At 40.6% G+C, this 23,165-nt stretch overlaps 1 protein-coding gene across 1 annotated transcript in view; it reads right to left on the bottom strand.

Annotated features, from left to right (window-relative positions):
* Positions 1–14,070, bottom strand: part of tmem240a (transmembrane protein 240a) — a 47,752-nt gene extending 33,682 nt beyond the window's left edge. The window contains exons 1-2 of the mRNA XM_041800105.1: positions 13,869–14,070; positions 13,235–13,341 (exon numbers count right to left, since the gene is read on the bottom strand). Coding sequence (XP_041656039.1) covers positions 13,235–13,341; positions 13,869–13,925 — 164 coding nt within the window. The 5' untranslated portion in view covers positions 13,926–14,070. The remainder of the gene's footprint in view (positions 1–13,234; positions 13,342–13,868) is intronic.
* Between the last annotated feature and the right edge of the window lie 9,095 nt (positions 14,071–23,165).

Here is a 23,165-nt window from a genome sequence, read left to right as displayed (position 1 = left end):
TGAGATTGTTCATATTTTTCCACGATTTTTCTTTTTAAGTCCTCAGACAATTCTGGGCTCTTCTTTCTCCTCTCCATGCTTGGTGTGACACACACAAGCACACAACACAAGGGTTGAGTCAACTTTTAGACATTCTAACTGGCTTCAGGTGTGATTTCTAGATTGCCAGCACCTGTTACTGCCACAGGTGAGTTTAAATGAGCATCACATGCTTGAAATAAAATGATTTACCCACAGTTTTAAAAGGGGGAAAATCATTTTGTCCGGCCCATTTTTTGAGTTTTGTGTACAGTTATGTCAATTTTGGCTTTTTTCTTCTGTTTTTTTGTGTTGTTCCAATGCACATAAAGGAAATAAACGTTTATACCAAAAACATTTGTAATTGCAACAATTTCTGGGAGAAATGGTGAATTTTCTGGAAAAGTTTCAGGGGTGCCAATACTTTCGTCCATAACTTTATCTATAGAATGGGATATATTTCACATCCATCTGGGCAACACTCCGTAGTCTGTTTGGGAATGGCAGGACCTACCTAAATATCAGCGGAATACTGGATGAACGCCCAAAGATTTCCACCTCTAGAGGTCATGACATTAAGGATCTTGCCCAAGGGCAAGTAGCTCTACTAACAGTATAAAGAGCACAGCACAAGCAGCAGTGAAACAGGAAGTGAAGTGTTGTGTCAGTGACACCTAGGCTTCAAATTAAATAATTATCGGTGGTCTGATAAATAAACTGTCAATATACCGAAGATATGTAGATGGTCAAATGCCAAAAGTGTGGTCGATCAAACGACCAGGTCAATAAGTCAACCACCAGCAGAAATTCGAAGCACACTCACCCCTAGCTTATGCTGATATCTGAGAGGCAGACAACAACACTATTTTTGCTATGCTAAGCATTTATGCTCATCAGCCTCTGGGTCAAAGTCCAGCCCTGAGACCATGGAGCATTCGACCCAGTTTGGTTCTGATTTAGGCGTAAACATGCAAGTATAATTTATTTTTCTGATGAAAATCCTTATGCACACAAACCTTGTGCAACATGTCTTATGTGTTTATTTTTCTATTCATCGCTAAAACCGCAGTATGAGGAAAAAGGTCACATACTGGAAGAAAAAAGGAGTGAGGCTAATTTCTTTTGTCTTTTTCACTTCTTAGAAAGAAATAAACACATCCATCCGGATGGAGCTCTTCCTATATTCTGGTAAGTTGCATGAGTTTGTGTGCCAAGTTATAGAGAGAGAGCTTAACTCTACACGTCAATCTCTGTTACATAGCTTTGATTAAAATTTGGCCTTTTTTCTGTCATGTTCAACGCTTCATATCTGCATCATACATGGGCAAAGCACAGTGTGAGGGAGAGAAAGGGGTTGCGGTTACTGTTCTAAATAGTCGATCACCTGTTTAAATGCTTGAATAGATGCAAAAAATTCAAGAAAAATCAAACCTTTTCTGCAAAAAACTAAAGATTTTAACATGAGGCAACTTTGGATGAAAAAAAACAGTCTTAACACTAGTTTGTCTTTTTTTTGAAACTGCATGTAAAAGCACTGAGTAATAACATTTCTACTGCATCTCTTCAAATCAGCATATGCAGCAGTCTTTCATCAACATCTCATTCAACAGTCACTTTTCCACATTGTGCAGTTTTGACTCCCTTTAAAAAAATCGTACTATAGTCCAAGTATTACCTGCTCTCCTGGGAGGTGATGAATGCATTTCAAATCTAACAATGCAGTAATATTCTGACAAACAGTGAGAGTGAACACACAGAGGGAGCTGAGAGATTTACCTGCAGAAACTCAGTATACACACTACTCCTCTTGCACATTTTGAGCCACTATATTTATACCACATTTAGACTCATGCAAGTTTTTATGTCCAATAAAAGAATTTACAATCAAAGAGCAATCTGGAGATTTACTATTGGCTTCTACATGACTGAAAAAAATGCAGCAGACTGATTTAAAATGAATAGTAAGAACTGGAGGAGCAGAAACAGAGATCTCCTGTATTTCCTGTCTCTACTGTTGGCAGAGCTCCAAAAAATCCAGGACTCACTCTACATTTTCTGCAACATGATGATGATGTATTTTGTTGGAAGCTCTCTGCCTGGTAAACGCCCACACGTTTAGACTTCTACACCCACAGCTTGCACGACAGATTTTTTAGGCTACCCCTAAATAATCGGCCAAGTAATGAGGGTTGCTGCGATACCAGATTTTTAAACTTTGATATGATACTATTAAAAACCAAGCTATATAAATACCTGCTTTGATACCTTGGCAACCACAGTGGACGTCCAGGGCACCTGAAATTGAGTTGCACAAAACAGTGGCAACGTTTTGATATCAAAACATTGACTTTTTATGCAATACGGATAGGGTGCAAGAATTACTGGCAATTTTTGATGGATTCCTTCCTCTCATAAGCAACAGACAGATGATAAAGTGGAGGCTTTTTTAAGAATTAGTATTTTAAGATACTGTAGATTTTTAGCCTCATAAAGACTGTGGTGTTTTAAAACATAGTTTCATTTTTTAAATGTTGACAACCTCAGTAGTAGCCCTTTAAATGGTGTGAGGAGGCACAGGAGGTTTTAAACTACTTAATAGTACCAAAGCAGGGAGGCAGTGGCAAATCTGAACAAGTGGCATGGTGTGGGAAATAACCTCTTTAAAATCAAATCAGCTGTTCCAAAATGCTGAACTATGACAGGCTATTTGTCCTGTCCTAGTTAGGACTTGTAAAAGTCAACTATTTGGGCTTTATTAAATGGTAAATGGACTGTTCTTACGTAGTACTTTTCTATCCTTCTGACCACACAAGATACCTCAACAGGTCATAAACCAGTGGTTTTTAATCTTTTTTTTCCAAAGGCACACCTAAGATCAAGCAAAAATGTCAAGCCACACCAAAACCACATCTTTACAAAATAGACTTGTACATGTTACAGTAAATAGAACGTATAGTGTTAGTTCAGGCACACCATGGAGTCAAGCGCTGCCAAATAATTGAGATCAGTTGATCTAATGAAACTCCTCATCAGCTGACAGCCAGCTGATGCCCTCTAGGCATGCTATTGGCAAAGTGTACACATGCTGCCATATCTAAAGCCTGTCTATGCTTTGCTGCTCTCTCTGCAAGCTGCTTTTTACAACCCTCCTCCACCCCAGCTTTGACTACCTCTGACTTCATCAGTGTCATTCTCTTGTCATTTATGCCTGTTTTGCCCTCTTTTTTGGCTGCTTCTCTCCCTGCACCAGGCTTTGCTTGTACACACAGGTAAGGCAGGAACATGTGGTGTTTCTGTTTGATGCTTTTCGTGTAGACTCGTGAAACAGCAGGAGGATCCCAGAACAGTCATATGAATAAATCAGTGAGTGCAAATTTATAAGTGCTAACAAAGAAAAACTATCTTTAACCACACATCATTTGTGTTCCGTGACAAAGGGGAGCTGACTAAATTTAAGTTATTTTATAGTTGTAATAATTACATATGGTTGTACAAAATTCCCAAGGCACGACAAGACTTGGCTCAAGGCACATCAGTGTGCCACACTGTTTAAGAATCACTGATGTAAACATTCACCTATTCCCACCACATTCATTCACATGATGACAAAGGTTTCCATAGCCCTTTTCTGACTGCGGGCCATGTGATGTCTTGCCTTCACTTTGAATGTCAAGGAACTGTAACAAGGCAATGAAGTGTTCCCCTCTGTGCTGGCATTGGAAGTAGTAGCTACGCCATAGATTTACATGGCCCAGAATCCTACACACATAGCTGACAAACACCTCAAAAATGTTACAATACGCTGAAACAAAACAGATCACAATCCCTATGATTAGTTCGCTGCGAAGCACTGGATGACTGCCAGAGTGATGTCTACAGGAATATTGTGTGAACACTGGAGTTTTGTAGATGGCTGCACATCACAATATATTTAGTCTAATTTATTTACCAGAACCTGAAAATATCACGTGCATTCCCTTATCCATGTCTCTCTCAGTGGCCAAAATTCTCTGACATCTGCCTCAGACGAATTAGCTAACCTCACAAAGCTGATGTCTTGACTGTATTCCATGTCTGTCATCAGGCGAATCCATCCGCAAGGTTTCAAGCTGAAACTGTCTGCCAGGTCTGAAAATTGATTTTGCCCACCCTGTGATATGAGAAGAAAGCATCAGTACCTACGGGCAGGGTTTAGTTTTACTGCAAGCTAGTAAACAATGGCGTCTGTTGAAGATCTAATGTAACTATAGTGGCAGTTTGATCACAATTGGACAATATCTCTTTATTAAAAGAAGAGCGCAGAACCAGACTGAAAGCTTTTCTTGACAGAAAAGATGATTTCGCTCTTCTCCCAAGGGCATGAGTTTGATGAACTAACTGGTTCCACTGACATTTAACAAGAACAATGTCTGTCTGTCAAGCTCACATTATGCAATCTACTCCCCTGGCAGTACATACCCAACAGGACATGCCAGAAAGACTGTTTCATCCATTGCACAGATATATTTCACATGTATCTTGGAAAGCTCCTATAGAGAACATTTGAGAAGGACAGGACTTTTCAAAGAGTTATCTGAAGACTGGACAAATATTCTGTCTGTCACATTTATGATGGGCCAATCAGAACAACAAGACAAAATAAGGTAGAATGCATGTGCAGCTCCAGGAATACAATGTATTGGACAGGCAAACGCTGCTGTATCAATAAACAGTGGAGCATGATGTGGATAAAACATGCCAAGGCCAGAGAGAGAAGAGCGGAAACATCCTCTCTATCAAGAGGAGTTTACAGTGTGGATCTTTGCTTTTGTTTTAATAAAGAAATTTGAAATTTCGAGTTCTGATTAAACTGCCACTTTTCCACAGCTACAATAAAGCTCATGGCTACCTGCTTACAGTACAAGCCCCGGCAGTGAACGCAAAAAAACAGCAACAGGTCTGCTGAAGAGCGACCTGCTGTAATATTAAAGCTAAATCCACTACGAGCGAACTGCTACAGTAAGCAGCTATTGCAATCAGCTCACAGTGCAACAAAGCCCCACCTGTAGCTACTGCCTCATTTTCCTCAGATGACACTGATTGGTCTGAACCATGGATTGGAGCTTTTCAAGATGGATTTTCCTGATGACAGGCATGGAGTCTGGCCTGTCCGTTGGCTTTGCGAGGTTAGCACATGCCTACAACGTCATGTTTTGTTGCTCTGATTGGCCCATAATGACTGTGAAAGACAGAGCGTTCATCCAATTTTCCTCCAATATTCCCATTCCCAAACACAGACTATGGAGGGTTGTCCAGATGGTTGTGAAATATATCTCATTCTATAGATATGTGGAACAGCCTATCAGCTGTGTCAGCTTAGAAATAGCAACAGTACTTTACACTTCCTCCAATGTCTATTCTTTTTTGCTCTTTGCAGTAAAATGCTTAATATGGTGCTAAATATTTATCAGCTCCAACATTATACGCTCCATTTTAGTGTCTATGGTTTCCTGTACATAGACAAGCAGGAAATGCTGTGGGAACCAGCATAAAAACTGCACTGCTGAGCAGCCTGTGATTGGTGTATTGGAAAGTGACACAAACCTACCAATGTGTGAAGTACTCACAATGGCATAAACCACTACCGTGAAGCTGCAGCGCAGAGGCTTTGGGAGTTACAGGGGTGATGCTGAATTGACCGATGATCAGCCTGGCTGATTACTGAGGCAGATATTTGGCATTTGGCTGATTATCAGAACCAGCCTTTTATTTTACAGATAATTGATCAAATTAATAGGTCAAAAAGTGAGCTACTTTGGTTCCACTGCAAGGTGTGTCTTCCCTTCTGGCTTTATTTTCACTCTCCACAGTCTCACCAAATGTCCTGGATACAACATAATTTGATTGGCTAGATGTCACCCGAGTACCTTAAGCCTGGGTGCCACTGACACATTGAAATATGTAATCACTTCCTGTTTTCCTGCTGCTGCTGTTTGTCATGCGGATAGAGTTCCAAATATTGGTTATCGGCCTCATAAAGTACTAATAATCGGTACCAACACTGGTCAACCCCCAGTTTACGAGACACACTTCCACATGGTCTCTAACATCCCAGACAAGGACACCAATATTAATGCCATTGCGGAATCAGTGTAAGTGTACAAAGGTGTAATGGCTGTTAAGCTCCGTTACAGCGCTGTTGCTGAATGCACATGAAAAATAAGGCTCTTTTATCAATCAGTACTGACAAACCCTAGTCATACACATTCACACTCCATTGGCTGTGCCACATGGGAGAAATTTGGGGTTCAGTGCTTTGCCTTATTAACCTTGCAAAGCAGACTGATACATCCATTTCCGTGTTTCTCACTGGCGAATCCATCTTGCAAAGCTGCCATCTGAACAGTTTGGGCCAGTTAGAAAGTGAAAGGACCAATCAGTGTTGAGTGGCAGTACTTTCAGGTGTGGCAGAGTCATGACGTATGCAAGCAGCGACTAGAGGCCAGTGCAATTATGGTGGAAGAGATTAGCATGGATGCTGCTATAGCGTCAGTTTTATCAGAACTTGGTGACATTTCTTCGTTAAAAGACAAAGAACAGCAGTGAGTCGTTTTCTTTTCAAAAATGACAAAAGTCGTGTACTGACATGTCTGCAGCTCTCTATGAAGTAAACTCCTTGGTAGCGGCTAAGATGTCAGGTGTTTTGTTACTCTGATTGGCCCGTAAAGATGTGACAGACAGAATGTTCATCCAATCCCCCTCCAAGTGTTTGTTCAAAGGCTCTGCCCTTTCCCAAACACTGTATATTGAAGATTTTCCAGATCGATGTGTGAAACTCATTCATCTGGCGTGTCAGATGTGACTGCAGGAGCTGAGGATCAATTCTACCGTCTGATTGTAAGGCAACCCATTCTACCACTGATCCACATCTGTCCAAGTATTGCTGATAGACAAAGGAATATAAAGTTTGTGATACAGCTTTGAAACCAGCACCCAGACAGAACATTTTGTACCAACACATTTAGAAACACGACCATTTTCTGCGTTATTGCTATTACCAAGTGGCTCGATTTGAGTGTGCCTTCATAAAATTATATTTCGAGGGCTGAATATTGTGATTTTGAGAGAAGCACATAGTAATAATGTCAGCTTTGTAATTCTTGCCAGTTTTTTATTTATCTAAACAATGGTGAGGTTATAATCGCTATCATAAATTTGCAATCCTAATGGACTAACAGTTTAAACGATGGCCACTTAAATGTTACGATGCTATCCTTGTGTCCTATATCTTTCTCATGTTTACGGTTTGTATGTTGTGAATCAAGAAAGAAGTGCTAATGACCAGCAGCTGCAGGTAAAGGGAAATCCCCTCCTCTTAGAAATTCAACTTCATTAACAGAAAGTCTTTTCCTTCTTTTTGACTGATGGGTGATCTCTGACAGCACAGAAAAGACACTGCTTTGCAGTGAACACAGAGAAAAGGAACCAGATCTTGCAGATTAAGATCTTAAGTGTCTTACTGAGAAAGAAGTAGGGCCACATGGTGGAATAAAACTCCCTGATGGACCTCGCTAATCCACCAAGGTCCATTTGATTTTCAAAAAAGAAAAAAAAAAGATTGGTCCTTCAGGTTTCTTTTATTTTGTTTGCACCCAAATGTTTAAAGATTATTTCAAGCTGCCTGCCTACCTTTAACCCAAACTTCAGCAGCATTAAATTCTTCACATGCATCTTGCTGATTTAGTATTTCCTTGGTAGTTTCCCTGCACTATTTAAGAATGAAACTTCCACAATAAGAGCTTTTAGATCATCTTAGGACATCTATCCTGCAGCTTTTTACAACAGCATGACACCAATTAATAAGGTGCACGCTGCCACTCCTCCATCTCTCCCCTGCCTCAGAGGCAGATATTGTAGGCCAGGCTTTGGCCCGTCAGAGAAGCTACAACCACATCCAAATCAGAGTGCAGAGGCTGCCAAATAAAAATGACACTGGCTGTGTCCTCAAGCCTGATAAGGTGAGCGCTGTGGGCGTCACGACACCTCCACGCCTCACGGATGGAAGGGCAGGCGAGTGAAGCCCACAGCTGAGGTGTGCTCTGTTTATCCCGTGTTTGTGTGAAAACAGGTGACTGACTCCCATTCAGGAGTGTTTCCAGGTCAGTGAGAGACAGTGTTAGGTACAGTAACCTCAAGGTTGACATGAGTAGACTGGATTCCACTCTTACATAAGTGCATATATGCTTGCATGGGGTGGGGGGTCTTTTTAAACTACAAAAATCACTCTTGCTTTTGAGCTTGTTTTCCACAAATTGTGCTCACATCTGTAACCAGCCTCTTTTGTCAGCAGTGAAGATGACAATGTTGTCAAAATATTACAAAATAAGACTATCTGTGTTGCATCGAATCATCTGAAATCCTGTCATGTCTCATCTGAGTGTGCACGAGAAGCCTTTCCAAACTTTGACTCAGATTATCCCTCTCTGACAGGAATGATCTAATCGCACCTGATGATGACCCATTTGTGGATTTCCAGGCTTAAAAATCACACAGTGAAACCAGCCTCCTAATGCTGCTAATGAACTGCTTGTATCAGCCCCCTCACTGCAGTATGCATGGTATAGACTGCTGTTTTGTTTTAATGTGCATCTGTTCAGTTTGCACCAACATGGAGACATCGCTTCTGTTGTAATGGCTGCAGGAAATAGGTTAATAAAAACATAGGCAGGTTAACCAATAGGCTGAGGTATACAAGGTGTACACAGGTGCTCCAGGGGGCCTCAAGACATTGTCAATACAGGTGTGCATCAAATCTGAGGTATATCTCATGGGGCTTTTCCACTATGACTAACCAAACCATGCTGTTTTACTTTTCTATCACCAGTTTGGGCTACATCAAGCTGCGCCAGGATGGTCCAGCTCTGGAGCAGGGTCTAAGTGCACCCACCCCGCCTTGCAGTGACATCACAGCAGTGGATCATCATTTAGGGATGCCTCACAGACAGGTTTAAGACGCAACCGCAGCACCAAACTTTGAAATACCTGCTGGATAACTAATAGTAGAAGAAGTATTTTTGAAGGAGAAACCAAACTGTGCTTCTTCCTCTTCTGGCGCAACAAAACAATGCTGACCAAAGCGCAGCTTTTTAACGTCAGCGATTAGAAATGCACCGTCATCAGCTCTAGAGCCCTGAAATGGGTAGCTTAGTTGTGATGGAAAAGCGAATCCCCTGCTATGTTGGGCAGCCATGACGAGTCAAACCAAGTAGAGCCGAGCTGCTCAATGTAATGGAAAAATCCATTTATGTAGGGTGCACATCTTATGTTACTTTAATTTTTTTAGACTGGAAAAAGCCCTAAAATAGCTTGATTTTCTAAAATAAAAAGTACCTGAAGAATACCAACAGTTCACAGCCCTTAGAAAGCCCTTAAATGTTATCACATAAAGCAAATTATAGTGAGGTAGATCCTTATAGGAATAATGGAACAACAGAATGGTGCAGCTATGGCTCACTGGGTAGAAATGGTCATGTCTCAATGGGAAGGTCAAGGGTTCAAATCCCAGCTCCTACAATCAAATATCGATGTGTCTTTGCTTTGACAAGACACTCAACCCCAAATTGCTGCAACTGTTGCGTCGGTGGTTAATAACTTTTTACTGATGGCCACTCTACATAGAAGCCTTTGCCATTGGTGTATGTATAAGAGATGCATGATATTATGATATGTAAGCTTGACAACTGTTGTATCATTTGTAAATACTTGCCAGTATCAGCTGTAAATATTGGCTGTACGTACTAATACGTTTGCGGAGTTTTAGGCAGGGCCAACATACCTGTGTAAGCTGAAGTCTTATCCTTTATTCATCCTCATTCTTTAAACTTTAGAGTAGTGGTTCCCAACCTTTTTCCATTGAGCCCCCCCTTCACATATCTAAGAAGAGTTGTGGCCCCCCACAGCCCACACGAAAGAATAAAGAGACTTGTTACTGTCAAAATACAAACAAACATGAATTTGAATTGTTTTCATCATTTAGAACCAAACAAAATACCCAATAACACAAGTGTTATTACCAAAAGACGTTTGTATCTTGACAACATTGGAAATGAGGGAAACCTCAATGTCCTTTTAGAATAAATAAAGGTTTGAATGAATGAATAAACCATTTATGTGTCTAATCATGATTTTAGATAGTTTGAATGACCCTAATTTTAACAACCTCAGAGCAGACAGACCCTCACGCCCCCCCTGAAATTTCCAGCATACCCTAAAGGGGGTCCCCGACCCCAGGTTGGGAACCAAGGCCTTAGAGTGTTTGACTTTAGGTCTGAACTACATTTATCTATAGGTATCAGTATCGGTATTGGCTTTAATGAGTTGGTAAACATCAGCATATCAAATACAGGCAAAAATCAAACATAGTGTATCCCTTGTAAGTGGGTCAAATGACCTGTGGTTGGAAAAGTGCTTTGAGTATTCAGGTGACAAGAAAAGCCCTATAGTCCATCTACCAAGTCCATGAATTGGAAAAATGCCACGAAATAGATAAAAAATCTACGATTTGTGGCAGAAGAATGGATATTATCCCAAAAAGGAGCATAGATTTTCTATTTTTGTATGTTAAAACACACCTTGATATGTTATACATTTGTATAAGGAGTTTTTGAGTTTTTATGCTCTTCTAGGCTCATTTATGCTCCTATATACATGTGAAAATAGATCTGCAAACAATAAAAGCATCTGTTATGTTGCTGTGGACATTAGAAAATGTCTATACCAGAAAGTTCTGTCTTGGATGGGCTTCCATTTCCCCTTTACTGCCTTCCAGCTAAAACTAGCTACACGCAACATAATTTTAACCCCAACTTGAGGCCAGATTGTCCCAAGTTAAGGCTCGTCGCAAACGGTTATTTGCCCAAATATTTCTCAAGTTTGTGGTGTCTAAAAAAAGCGTAACTTTCAAAAATGTTTGATATGTTTGATTCTAGGCTGGACCTCTGACTGATAACCCAACAACCACTAAGAGCAGGCAGCCACTAATAACCCTTAGAGGTGCACTGGCTATTTTGCTCATTTTCTTTTGACAAAATTAACCACTCAGAAAATGTATACCATGCTCATGTTTGGTATAATCTTTTTGGGCACTACCTCAACTTTATAAAATGAAAACTATATATATTTTTTTAAGTTTAATTTGTTGTATTCGATATAGGGCCTCCAAAAACATAACATCCCACAAAAATTGATTTTTAAAAATTGCTATTTAAAACAATAAAATGATCATATATCCTGTTTTACTTGGCCATATAACATCAAATAAAAACAAAACGAGAGCTTAAAGATCATACTTTCCACAACAGTGACTGCAATGCAAAATGTGGCTTTGTTTTCATGCTGTCATGTGACAAAAGTAGCACATGATGAAATCACGCTGGCGTGATCGTGGACCCCTAAGAGCTACACAGATGCTTGGTAATAAAATCATCTATACCTTCATCCAAGCCAGGTTTAAATTAATTCTTTTCCTTGCAATTTTTCCTGCAACTGTTACACACGCTAACAGTCTGCTGGACATTTTTATTGTCCTTGTTTACTAATCTCTTGAAGGCACATTTGATCATACACATTTCTGTGAGATCTCATGATCTTCCCTGGGAAATTGTTGCTAAAACAGCAGGTGTGGGGTCTAGTGGTCTGGCGTTATCATTCAGTGTGGTGATTCTCAGCTGGCTTATAGAGTCAAGATGCACCACCACAGATTTTGACCCTAATATCTAAAAATCTTCAGTCATAACCAAGTGTTTTTATTGCATAAGGGGGTAGTTTGGTCATGAGATTGAAGAAAAGTTGCAGCAAAACAAAGATGTTTACTCGTCCTTCAAAATAAAAGCACATCATTGACTTTGGCCACATATTGTTTTCCAAGCACACATCCTCGACCGACTGACAACAGGTCTAGTGTATGTGTTCAGGAGATCATTTTGAAACTGTCCTCATGTTTGTGGTCTCCTACATTTTCAGATCAATGAAGATTTGAAAAATATTGTGTGTGGCCACTTCACTTCCCTCCTGATCTAGACCCAGCTGTTCTGTCGGAGTTTGTCCCTGTGTCCAGGTGAGCCAACATCATATCTGTGTTTAAAGTTTCAAGGCAGCTTGAACAATCTGTTAGCAGAAAGTTCTGCTATTATACCAAGCATTCTGCCAGTGTGTTTCGCTGGTCTGGCCTAAACTTTTGACTACACTGCTTAGCAATGCTCTCATGATTATGGTTGGTACTACAGAAGTCTCCATCTGTATTCATATGCATATTAAATGTAGAGCATAAAGGAGCCTTAAGAGTTGGGGAGCAGGTGCTGCTAGCTGTTTAAATCTGGTTGGTGGTTTGTCCATTTGTTCTGTAGCTTTTTTTGAACTGAGGAGACATGCTTTGAAATATTTAGTTCACTATGATTACTTTTAGCTAAATGAGGAAGGGCCTCCTAATGACTAAAGCCGCCTCTTCTATGAAGATCTAAAGACAGTACAGATGTGAAACTCTTGAATCAAAGGGCTGTTACTCTCAATCTTTCTAACACTGTTGTCATACCCTCTGGCTTTGTAGAGGCAGAAAAGCAGAAGCCCACTCCTGTGTCTGCTCTCTGCTGTATTGCATGCTTACAGTTGCTGGAAAATGCACAATAATGCTAATTAAATCCGGAGTAATTTATTAATGAGTGTCTTGCTGCTGTTTTTCCCCACTTCAGCCCAGCTCTGACTGTGACAGCACACAGCAGGTAGGCTCATGAGCAGCCTCAGCCCTGTAGCTTCTTAAGCCATATATCCCCATCACTTCATATGTCCATAATTGTCCCAGCAGGCTTTATATTGTCGCCGTGCAGGCCTGTGTGCAGCGCACTTGATGCTCAGATTGTTTTTGAACGGCCTTATATTGCTCATAGTTCATTACCTATTTATGGCTCCGACACACACCTTCGGATATGCAGCAAAGCCGAAATCCTCGCAGCCGAGAGCTGCGTTATAAAACAGCACGGAGCGCAAACGTGTCCTCGAGAAATGTGTTCTAGCGAGGAAATCACGTCAAATCTAGCAAACACGGGCGACGACAGGCTCATATGTGGTCGCTCTGCGGGGCTCAGATCTTCGAGGCCTCTTCAGCAATTAAGAATAAACGGGCAAAAACACACATACAGCTCCATTTTTCTGTCAAATGCTGGTCGAGGGTGATGGCATTTACCTTCCACAGTTGCAGTGACAGACGCGGTCCTCCCCTCGTAGATGCGGTAAGATGTAGTTGTGAAAGCGATCCAGTAGTGCGTTCATGTCCATTAAACAGGCTATCGCCTGCAAAGAAGCATGCAAGTCAGCTGGGACATGTCAAGCAATAAGGCTAGGCTATTCCTGCAGACAGCTAATCATTAAATTTATTATTATCATCAGAAGCAGAAAGCATCACGAAGAAATGATAAGAACATAGCTTCTCGTTTCAAAAAGAGAGGGACTCTCTCAAAATGGACTTAGATTATTTATTTATGACAGCAGGTAATTATAGGTAGGCTAACCTACTTCCACATGTCACTGATAAACCTGCTAAAAGGTAGTTTGTTGGTGCATTTATGGCACATTTGTGATAATGTAATTAGATAAGCCTCAGTGGGTACATTAGTGTGGAAGAGGAAGGTGTAAATGTCTTATCAGAACAGCTGAAGAATCCTAAAAACCACAGTGGTTGTCATCATGTCATTGATAGGCCTGCTAAAACAGAGTTTCTGACAGAATGAAGTCATTTACGGCTAATTTGTGATAATGTAATTAAACATAAGCCCCATATGAGGGCTTCATTGTGGCAGACGGAGGTGAAAATGCCTTACCATAACAACTGAAGCACCAAGAATCATAAAAATCATGGTGGTTGTGATCATATGCATCAAAACTTCCAAACTGGCCGCCGTCCTTCAGCCCGGGCTTCTACCCGCGGCGGTGGAGACGCTCCGGCTGGGCTCTGGGCTCTCTGTCCCGGCAGGAGCCGCTCATGGAGCCGCCGCGCCGCTCCTGGCTCCCCGTCCCTTCCTTCAAACTGCCCGGTCTGTCTCCCCCTCCGTCCCCCTCCTCCTACACACGGAGAGCCGCTCTCTCAGCCCTCACTGCGCCCTCTCCATCCAAGTATCCCGTCCCCCCCCCCTCTCCGCCTGGTCGGCCGCTACAGCTCCAAGGAGGCAGTCCTCTCCTCTTCTCTCCTCTCCTCTCCTCTCCTAATTACCGATGCAAAAGTGATCCGTTCTCCCCTCTGTTTGCTTCTATCTCTGGCCCAGATTAAAAAAGAAACATGAAGAAAAACAAGAATGACTCCCTCGGTATCCTCTCTGGGCTTCCTCGGTGTCCTCAAGTTATTCCAAACCGCTTCAAAACCGGCAAATTCTGTCCTCCATCGGCAAAATCGGTCGATTTCTCTCGCTTTCAAAAAGATGCACCAACTCCTCTCTCGGCCATCGCCCTCTCCTTTCTCGGAACGCTTGATAACATCGACATGAGGTCCAGATCGGGAACTAGACCCACCCTGCGCCCCGAGTCCAGTCCAGATCCCGCAACGGCAGCTGCATCAACGCCCGGAGCCAGACACGCATGATTATCCCATCCTGGCTTCCAGCAGCTACACCAGCATCCACTCCCACCTCCTGTGCATGTGCGCGTGCATCTATCAGCGCGCGTGAGAGAGAGTGAGAGAGAGAGAGAGAGAGAGAGAGGTGGGCGGTATGAGAGGGGAGAACTGCAAACTGCCTTTATGGAACCGGCCTATAGGCTCATTATTTATAGTGGTTGATACCTGCAGATGCTCTGGAGGGCTCTGGGAATGGCACTCTTCATGATTTAACCTCCTTTTTACTCCAGAGGTTTATCCCCCCTTTATCCCGAGAGACCATACTCAGGCAAACACACATGCCCCCTTGTTTTCTCTATTTTCCAGATATTGTAGCTCTTCCATCTGTTTCTGCACCATTTCTAATGTGTTTACTGTCCTACATGTTTAATGCCAGATGTGTTTTGGGGAAATAACGTTTGCATTATGTTTTTTTTTAAGAAAGAGGCCACAGAAATACACAACCACTCTTTAACCTCACTGGAAACATAGTTACACTTTAGGGACACAAAATTTGACATAGTAAGTTGGTAAAGAATGTGTAAATCAGGCATAAACAGCAGTACACATAAATTCAGCACCATGGACAGTGACCATTCATCCACATGGGTATATACCAGCTGTTTTGGCTTCATTCCACAGCTCCATCCATCCATCCATTTACACAGCCCTATCCCGTTTGAGGTCACAAGAAGCTGGAGCCAAACCTAGTTGTTAGGGCAAGCGGCAGGGTACACCCAAGATTGCTTGCCAGTCAATCCCAGGGCTGACATAGAGACCCACACTTGCGGGCAATTTAGAGTCACCAATTCACCCAACAAATAAGACTTTGGGATGTAAAGAAGCTAGAGAACATGCACACGCTACATAGAAAGGCCATGTCTGAGTAGGATTTGAACCAGGAGCCATCTTGTTGTGAGCTGACAGTGCTAACCACTTCACTGCCGTGCAGCCAGGCATACTGTTGTTGCTGTCTTGGAATAAGATATCCAAGGACGTGCATGTTTAGCTGGCTTAACAGTTCATTTTTATGTCTCCATAGTCTGCACCAGGATTATAAGTCATTTAAAATAATTATGAACATTAATGTCATTTAAAGCCAACAATTCCAGTCTAATACTCCCTAAAAAATGCAACATAGCTGCCTACCACTAATAGCCACTTTTGCTCAAAATCCCTGCTGCCACATTACTGTTTAACCTGAAAGTAAACAACGGTGAACTGATAGCATCGATAGCATCTCATCAGAGCAGCGTGGTTTAGAAATATTTTGATCTGAAAGTTGGGATAAATTTATTCACAGGCTATGTTGGGTTATACTCACCTATAAATCAAGCATTGAATGACAATATTAAGCACAACAATGTGGACATTAATCTGCAAAGAACAGTGAGGGCCTGGGGTGCTATCACTGCTAATGACAGCCACATTCTGCAAACCATCTTTGCACTGTTATGGAGAGATGTTTTGTCATTGCAGGGTGAAGTTACTGTGCAGAATGTATTTATTTGACTATAGACTAGTCGGCTGAATTCTATTATAATTTGTGTTTTATATAGCCTTGTCCTGTTTTGTGTCACAGGAAGCGGGAGTCAAACCTAGCTGTCAATGGTTGAGAAGCGGGTTACACCCTGGATTGGTTGCCAGTCAATCACAGCGCTGACATACAGAGACGAACAACTTACACTCACATCTACAGGCAATTTAGGGTCAACATTTCCCCCAAAAGTAAGACCTTGGGCTTGTAAGGAAGTCAGAGGTCCTGGCCGCCGTCCTTCAGCCCGGGCTTCTACCCGCGGCGGTGGAGACGCTCCGGCTGGGCTCTGGGCTCTCTGTCCCGGCACTGGGAACCTTCCCACTGTGAGGTAATAGCACTAACCACATGACCACTATGCAGCCTGGCATACCTTTGTTGCCTTTTTTCAATAAAATAATGAGGGATGTGCATGATTAGATGGCTAAAAATTTCATATTGATTTTCTCATAAGTTAGGACCAGAATAACAGACTGGTTTAAGTAGTTTTTAGTATTCTTATCAGTTCAGATCAACAAATTTTGTTAGATGCTATATATAAACAAACATAGCTGCCTAAAACAAATACCCGCTGCTGCTTGTTTAACCTTAACCATAAATATCATTAAACAATAATGCTGTTAGCATCTTCTATGAACAGCATGGTTTAGCACTATTTTGATCTAAAAGATGGGGATACATTTGTTTAAGGCCGTGTCAGTTTATGTTTATATATGACAGAAGCAGTGGGTGACAAAATTCAGTATATATATGCAAGAGGCTGGCAGTACTAGCACTGCTAACTCTATAATGTTTTCTCACCTGAAGCCTTGGAGCAAAACTGAAAATAACCCAAAGTTAAGTACTGATAAAAATGTTCATGTAAGTCTAACAGATGCCATCTGCTTAACCGAAAAAAAAAAAAAATCAAATAAACCATCATCAAAGATTCAGTAATTTTCTTTAAGTTTTTATAAAGCCCTCTACTCCTGTCACAGGGTAAGTTTAAGATACGTTGATTAACAGGATGCTGCTGAAACAGACTTCAGATTTTTCTAATGCCAAGTTTGTTTAAAGATGCATGATATAGTTTTTGTCAGGAAAAAAAGAACACTAAGGCATGCACAGGACTTGATTAAGAAATACATAAACAGTGCTACTTTGTCCACAGGGTGGTGCCAAATTAGACACCAACACAAAATTCCTCATATCCTCTTTAACCTCTGTTTCTGTCATTGCCTGGACAATCCTGATTCAGCACCAAGGACAGCGACCACATGGCTTTGGATTACATTGTTTGGAGCTGTAACTAGTAGACTGAAAAATGCTGCTGAGAGCCTGAGTCTGCATGTAACCATTTTAAATAAAGAGTGTAACGTCTGAATAAGTTTTGACAATATGATAAACACAAGGATAAGACCTTGATTGAATGTAAAAAAGGCAGCACTGATGACAATGACAATGATGTCTAACAGAAACTATTCAGACACACTCACCTTTTTTTGTCTGCCTCCTGCCAGTAAAACCAAGTACAAGTGCTGAATTATTGGAAATGATGTCCCTCAATGAACATGTGCATTGTTACTACCAATCAGCCATCCATTGTCCTTACCAGCACTGGACTGGGAGAAAATTTGGTCCTGGTGTTTTTGGCTTGAACCACAACATACCCTGATTAGGATTACTCAAATATCCCATCAATTTCATGTCAATGTTTTCATTTTTTGAGAATAAACAGAGTGGGAATGGGTGTAAACAGAGATTTAGCGGGTGCAATTGAGCCAGTAAACTGTCATTATGGTGAAAACTATCGATGGGTACATTCCCCTGCTCTATGGGCTTGTGTTTAGCGAAAAGAAACAAACAGAGAAATGTAGATAACTTCTACCAGCCCCAAACATCAGTCCATTTGAAAAATTCCTGGTATACCAGATTACCAATCCAGCCCTGAACTATAATGCTTATCCTGTTAAAGACCATGGGGGGAAGGCTGGAGCAGATCCGAGCTATCATTGGGCGTGAGGCAGGGTACACCCTGGATGGGCTGCAAGTCAGTAACAGGGCACTAATAATCATCATAGCTATCTTCATTTTGTAGCAGTTTTATAAAAGTTTGTACATTCAACATGTGCCAGTTGTGAATTTTCATGCCGTGTAAATGCTACCACTTGCCATCATTTGACATAATTTTACACATATGTGGTACTCTGATTAAGTAAACAAGGTTTATATTGTGGTCTCGTAGGTTTCCACTCAGATTGGTGCTTTGTGTAATAAGAGTGCCCTCTCCTGGGGCCCCTGCAGACTTGAGTGGTGGAGCCTGTGCACTGTTGCCGATCTGCATTATACTGTCACTGTGCATTTTTGGAGCTTATTAGTAGAAGAGGGGGTTTAAGAGACACGGCATGATATGACTTGAACTGGTGCCAAAGTGGAATGTTTATGCCCACTGCATCATGCAATGCAAGAGAGAGTCATCAAGCACTATTGGCATCCCATTGGCTTTATTATTATTATTTTTATTTTGCAGCAAGACCTTACTCTATAGCAAGGATAATCAACTGGTGGCCTGGGGGCCACATCAGGCCCCCCACATTTTCCCATCCGGCCCCCAGAACATTGACAAATTCAAAACGTGCAGAGGAAAAAATATGTTTGTTTGTTTTTTTTTAAATACTCCCTACAGCTATTAAAACAACTCCAAAACAATTGAGGTTAAAACAGTTTTATCAGGAATGGCTTTGTTTCATCCATTCTTCAGAAATCGAGCTGTCAGCCATTATTGCAAATATAATGCTTGTTAAACACATATTTATCAGTCCATTCTTTCTTGATAACATTTCCATTTTCTGTGGAAAATGGTGTTTTGGGAGTGCAATTTTCCAGCTTGGATTTTTTCACTTTCTACTACACAGCACACTATCGTCAAACCCAGTGACAGACAACATGGCAGCCACAGATATATTCAAATAAAATATCTCAATCGCCCCCTTGTGGCTGGCTGTGATATAGGGACTGATAGATCAAAAAACTTACATGCATTTGAAAGAAAATAAAAATATTTAAACAAAATATGTTAGCTAGACCTTTTTTAAATTACTCTAATTTATTTGAGAGTTTGGCCCCCAAAGTGCCTGATCAGGAAAAGGCTGGTCCTTGTACAAATTTAGTTGATGACCCCTACTCTATAGTGACTAAAACGTCCTTCAATAAATGCCTTGAAAACAGCACCACAATGATGAGGAAATCATATTAGATTAGAAGGACCTCCTCATAAAATCAATAAACAGTTGTTTTATGGTTATTATTATTGTGTGTACACTGCTTAATGGTCACATAGATATAGGAAATGGTCATACAGAATGAGCAATTAATATACATGTCATACATACTCATAGGAGCAAAAATAGTGCATAAAAATAAATGAGTTATTTATGGTCAAACCTTATAGTGCTGTCAATTTAAAGAGCATAGTGTTTAACATGCAAGTTGTACTACTAAAAATAACAGTCTTATGGTATTGTTTCTGCCGCCCTTTGCTGTTACAGACTTGGAACATCAGATGTCGTCACCCACAGGCTCACTGCTGGTGTTACAGCCAAGCTGGGCACAAGTGAAGCAGGCTCTAATTAAAATCTACAGGAGGTAGAATGAAGGTAATGTAAACATTTATTAGTAGTCGGACGAATAAACAATCATAGTCACTGAAGGCAGCCACAAAATTAAAGCGGAGTAAAAGCATTTGTTTGCTTTAAAAGTGGTCAGCAGCTCACTGGCACTCCACTGCATGAGTATTGGAACAAACTGGGACAACTGCAAAGCCAAAGATAAAAGTGACCACACATGCTCACTAAAAACAGCACAAATTAATTTCAGGTCAAGGGGCCCAGAATTTAAATGGCCTTGTTTCTGGAGGGCTAGTTTGTCATGGTTTCATTTCTCACAGCTTTGGGTAGCATGTGTTCAATTCATGTGCAGCTGGGCTGTCAGGAGCAAATTTCTGAAAACTTCAGCACATGAATTCAATGATATGTGCAGTAAGTGAGAAAAAGTCTGGGATTTTACCAGAACGGATTATTTAAAGTCATCTTTTCTGTGCATTAGAGCTGATTTGTTACCGCTGCATTCAAACCTCAGCGGTGATCAGGAATTCCAATATTTTCAACAATGGCTGTGCTTGAAGGGATCAGCAAGGCAATAAAGTATCATACATTTATAATGTATTGACTGTTGTTAACTAAGTACTACAGCCTCTCTGTGTATTGAGCTGTGATGATTTGGCAGAATCTTTACATTATTGACACTATGAAAGTTTTGCCTGCATACCAAGGCAGCATTTTCTTATTCTCTGTGTTAGCAAGGGCAAAGAAGTCTGCAAAGCCAACATGTTTCATGTCTACAGCTTCTATTTCTGCAGGTGTTCATATGAATAACCTCATGCCATGCAAAAAAAAAGCCTCAAGCATTCTGACTAAGATTGCACGTTTTACTATAAAAGGAGCACCAGTCATAAAAATAACATTATGAATTCTGTTGAAATGAGATGTTTTGACATAACATACTATTCCTGTTCAATATCAGGTCCAAATGGCACTTCCTATAATGGTTTATGTGCCATATAGCAAACTGACACACATACCCACATGTTTCTGCACATTATAAATGATATGTTGTCCACGCTTGGCTGACTGCTCTTCTGTTTCACTCAGGTGACTGACGCTGATTGCTGCACATGCACACATGCATGGATAGCCTTCAGGCCATTACATCTGTGCACACAATGCCATCACTCACAGAGGTCTGTCGTAAACCACCCAGCAACACTCATCTGCAGATGAATGCCCTTGCTCTTTGAGGCCAGCTGCTTAGGTACAAATTTGTATTTTTTTCTACTTTTAGGAAATAGAATAGTCTTTCTGCTTCCTGCTGTTTTCTGATGCAGTTTTATGTCTTGAGGCTATGTTTTTTCGTCTCAGTGTGTCTGCTGTTCTTTTTACATAGCAAACATCCTGTTTATTGCTTCCCAGCCTACTCCTCCCCCACATTATTTTCACCAACTGTGTGGAGTCATCAGAAGGAGTTGGTGGAGAGTAGATTTTCTAAGAGTTGAGGAGAGCAGAAGGTGGAGTGATTTTTCAGAAGCAAAATTTCTTTCAAAAACGTAGCTCAGCCTCCTACCTTGTCCTGAGTCACAGTCTGCAATATAAAATGACTCAGAGCCTTTTTTTTTGACTCGTCACATTCATCACATAGATAGATAGGATTCAACCATATACAAGAACACAGTGAGGGGGGATTTTACTCCACTAGAATTGTGATGCTGCTTAAGATATTTAAAAATCAAGCAATCACAGAAGTGTGGAGTTAAGTGTTATGACAGGAAAAGCAGTTCAGTTGGAATTAAAGTGGCAGAGGTAGAATAAAAACAGAACAGCACTGGCTGATCTACCTGCACTAATAAATTGCAGCCATGTATTGTATGCTCATTATAGACCTATGGAGTTAGGTAGTATTGAGGGATTTTACCATTAGGCAAAGTTAGACAGCTGCCTGGGGCCTGTGCTCCAATGGGCCTTAAGATGAAGTATGAGGTATAAGTGTAAAAATTTTTTCAGTGATTAAAATGCATATTCTGAATGTAAATAAAAGGGGCAAGAGTGAATAAGATCAAAATCACCTGCCCCTGGCCCCAACACCAGAGCCCTAAAAATGTTTTCGTATCCAAATATAAACTTAGCCCAAAAAATAAGGAAATTTGTGTTTGGCAGATTATTTTTTTGTTGTAACAAATCTTCTTGGCAATAAAGCTTATACCGTTAGAAAGCCTGTTTATTTCCCTTTTAAAGGCTGCCACACAAGGTTATAATAGTTTTGGATCTTTCATTAGTTTCTATTTTTATTATGTTTTCACTTTCTGTGTTTGATTTCAATTTAGTTTTTGTTAGTTTTGATTGCTGGTTTGTTAGTTTAGTTTAGTTTTTATTTTATGACAATGCTTCATTTTACTTTGGTTTTTATTAGTTTAAGTGTTAATTTTACTTTTTTACGGAAAGATTTCGGGCTGAGTGAGCGTCATACATTTTTACAAACATATTAAAACAGACTACTCTTCACTTATCATTTATTTATTTAATGATGATTTTTAAATACAACTCCAGACATAAAACTACCACAATGTGAAGTCTTAACCAATCCTGATCAGGCAATTTTACACTCCCCCACCTTGGGTATAGGTGCTAACTAGAACAACCTTGGTGCCACATTTGTAAGGAGCATGCATATGTGGGGTGAGCAGCAGAGCTGAGTATGTGGGTTGCGCCCATGAAAATTTTGCCAAATCTTCTCTGCCAATGCCACACAGCTTATTTTGCTGTTGCTGTTGATAGATTGGTAGTTAGATAGATCCTTATATGCAGAGTGAAACAATAACTGGTGAATATCTGTGGGAAGAAATAGAAAAATTGATATTGCATTAACAGTGATACGTACTTTTTACCTTTACAAGTTCCACCTGGCATGGAGGCATTTCTTAAATACTTTATCATGGGCTTTAGCATATATGTTATCAAATTTAATTGACCATTTCTTTCATACTATCATACTTATACAATTTTTAACACATCAATGACAAAAAGAGTTAAATTAGAATGACACAGAGAAAAAGAGTCATAGTATAGAGACAGTTTAAAATATGATGTGGTGAGTTTTAGTTATGACACTTTCCTGAGAGCTAATGAGCAAGTGCTGTTGGGTATTTGTGTACTTAGGCTATACTTCACATTTGTATGTTCTTTAGTTCTCTGGCTTCATAGAGCAAGGAGCTTTGTATGGTCACCTGGGGTCAACTTCCTTTTAAAAATTGCTTCTGTATTATAGAATAATAGTACTCAATGATTTAGTTAGATGTTATCACAGACCTGTAAAACATTAAAAGGTGATCAACTGTTAAATTTAACTAATTTATATACATTTTCAAGATATAAATAGCAAAATAGGTGTGATTTTTGGTCAGTTTTA

Source organism: Cheilinus undulatus, linkage group 11, assembly GCF_018320785.1.
Source record: "Cheilinus undulatus linkage group 11, ASM1832078v1, whole genome shotgun sequence".
NCBI classification, from domain to species: Eukaryota; Metazoa; Chordata; class Actinopteri; order Labriformes; family Labridae; genus Cheilinus; species Cheilinus undulatus.
The sequence above is the reverse complement of the archived record's forward strand: the minus strand, read 5'-3'. Positions and strand labels throughout refer to the sequence as shown.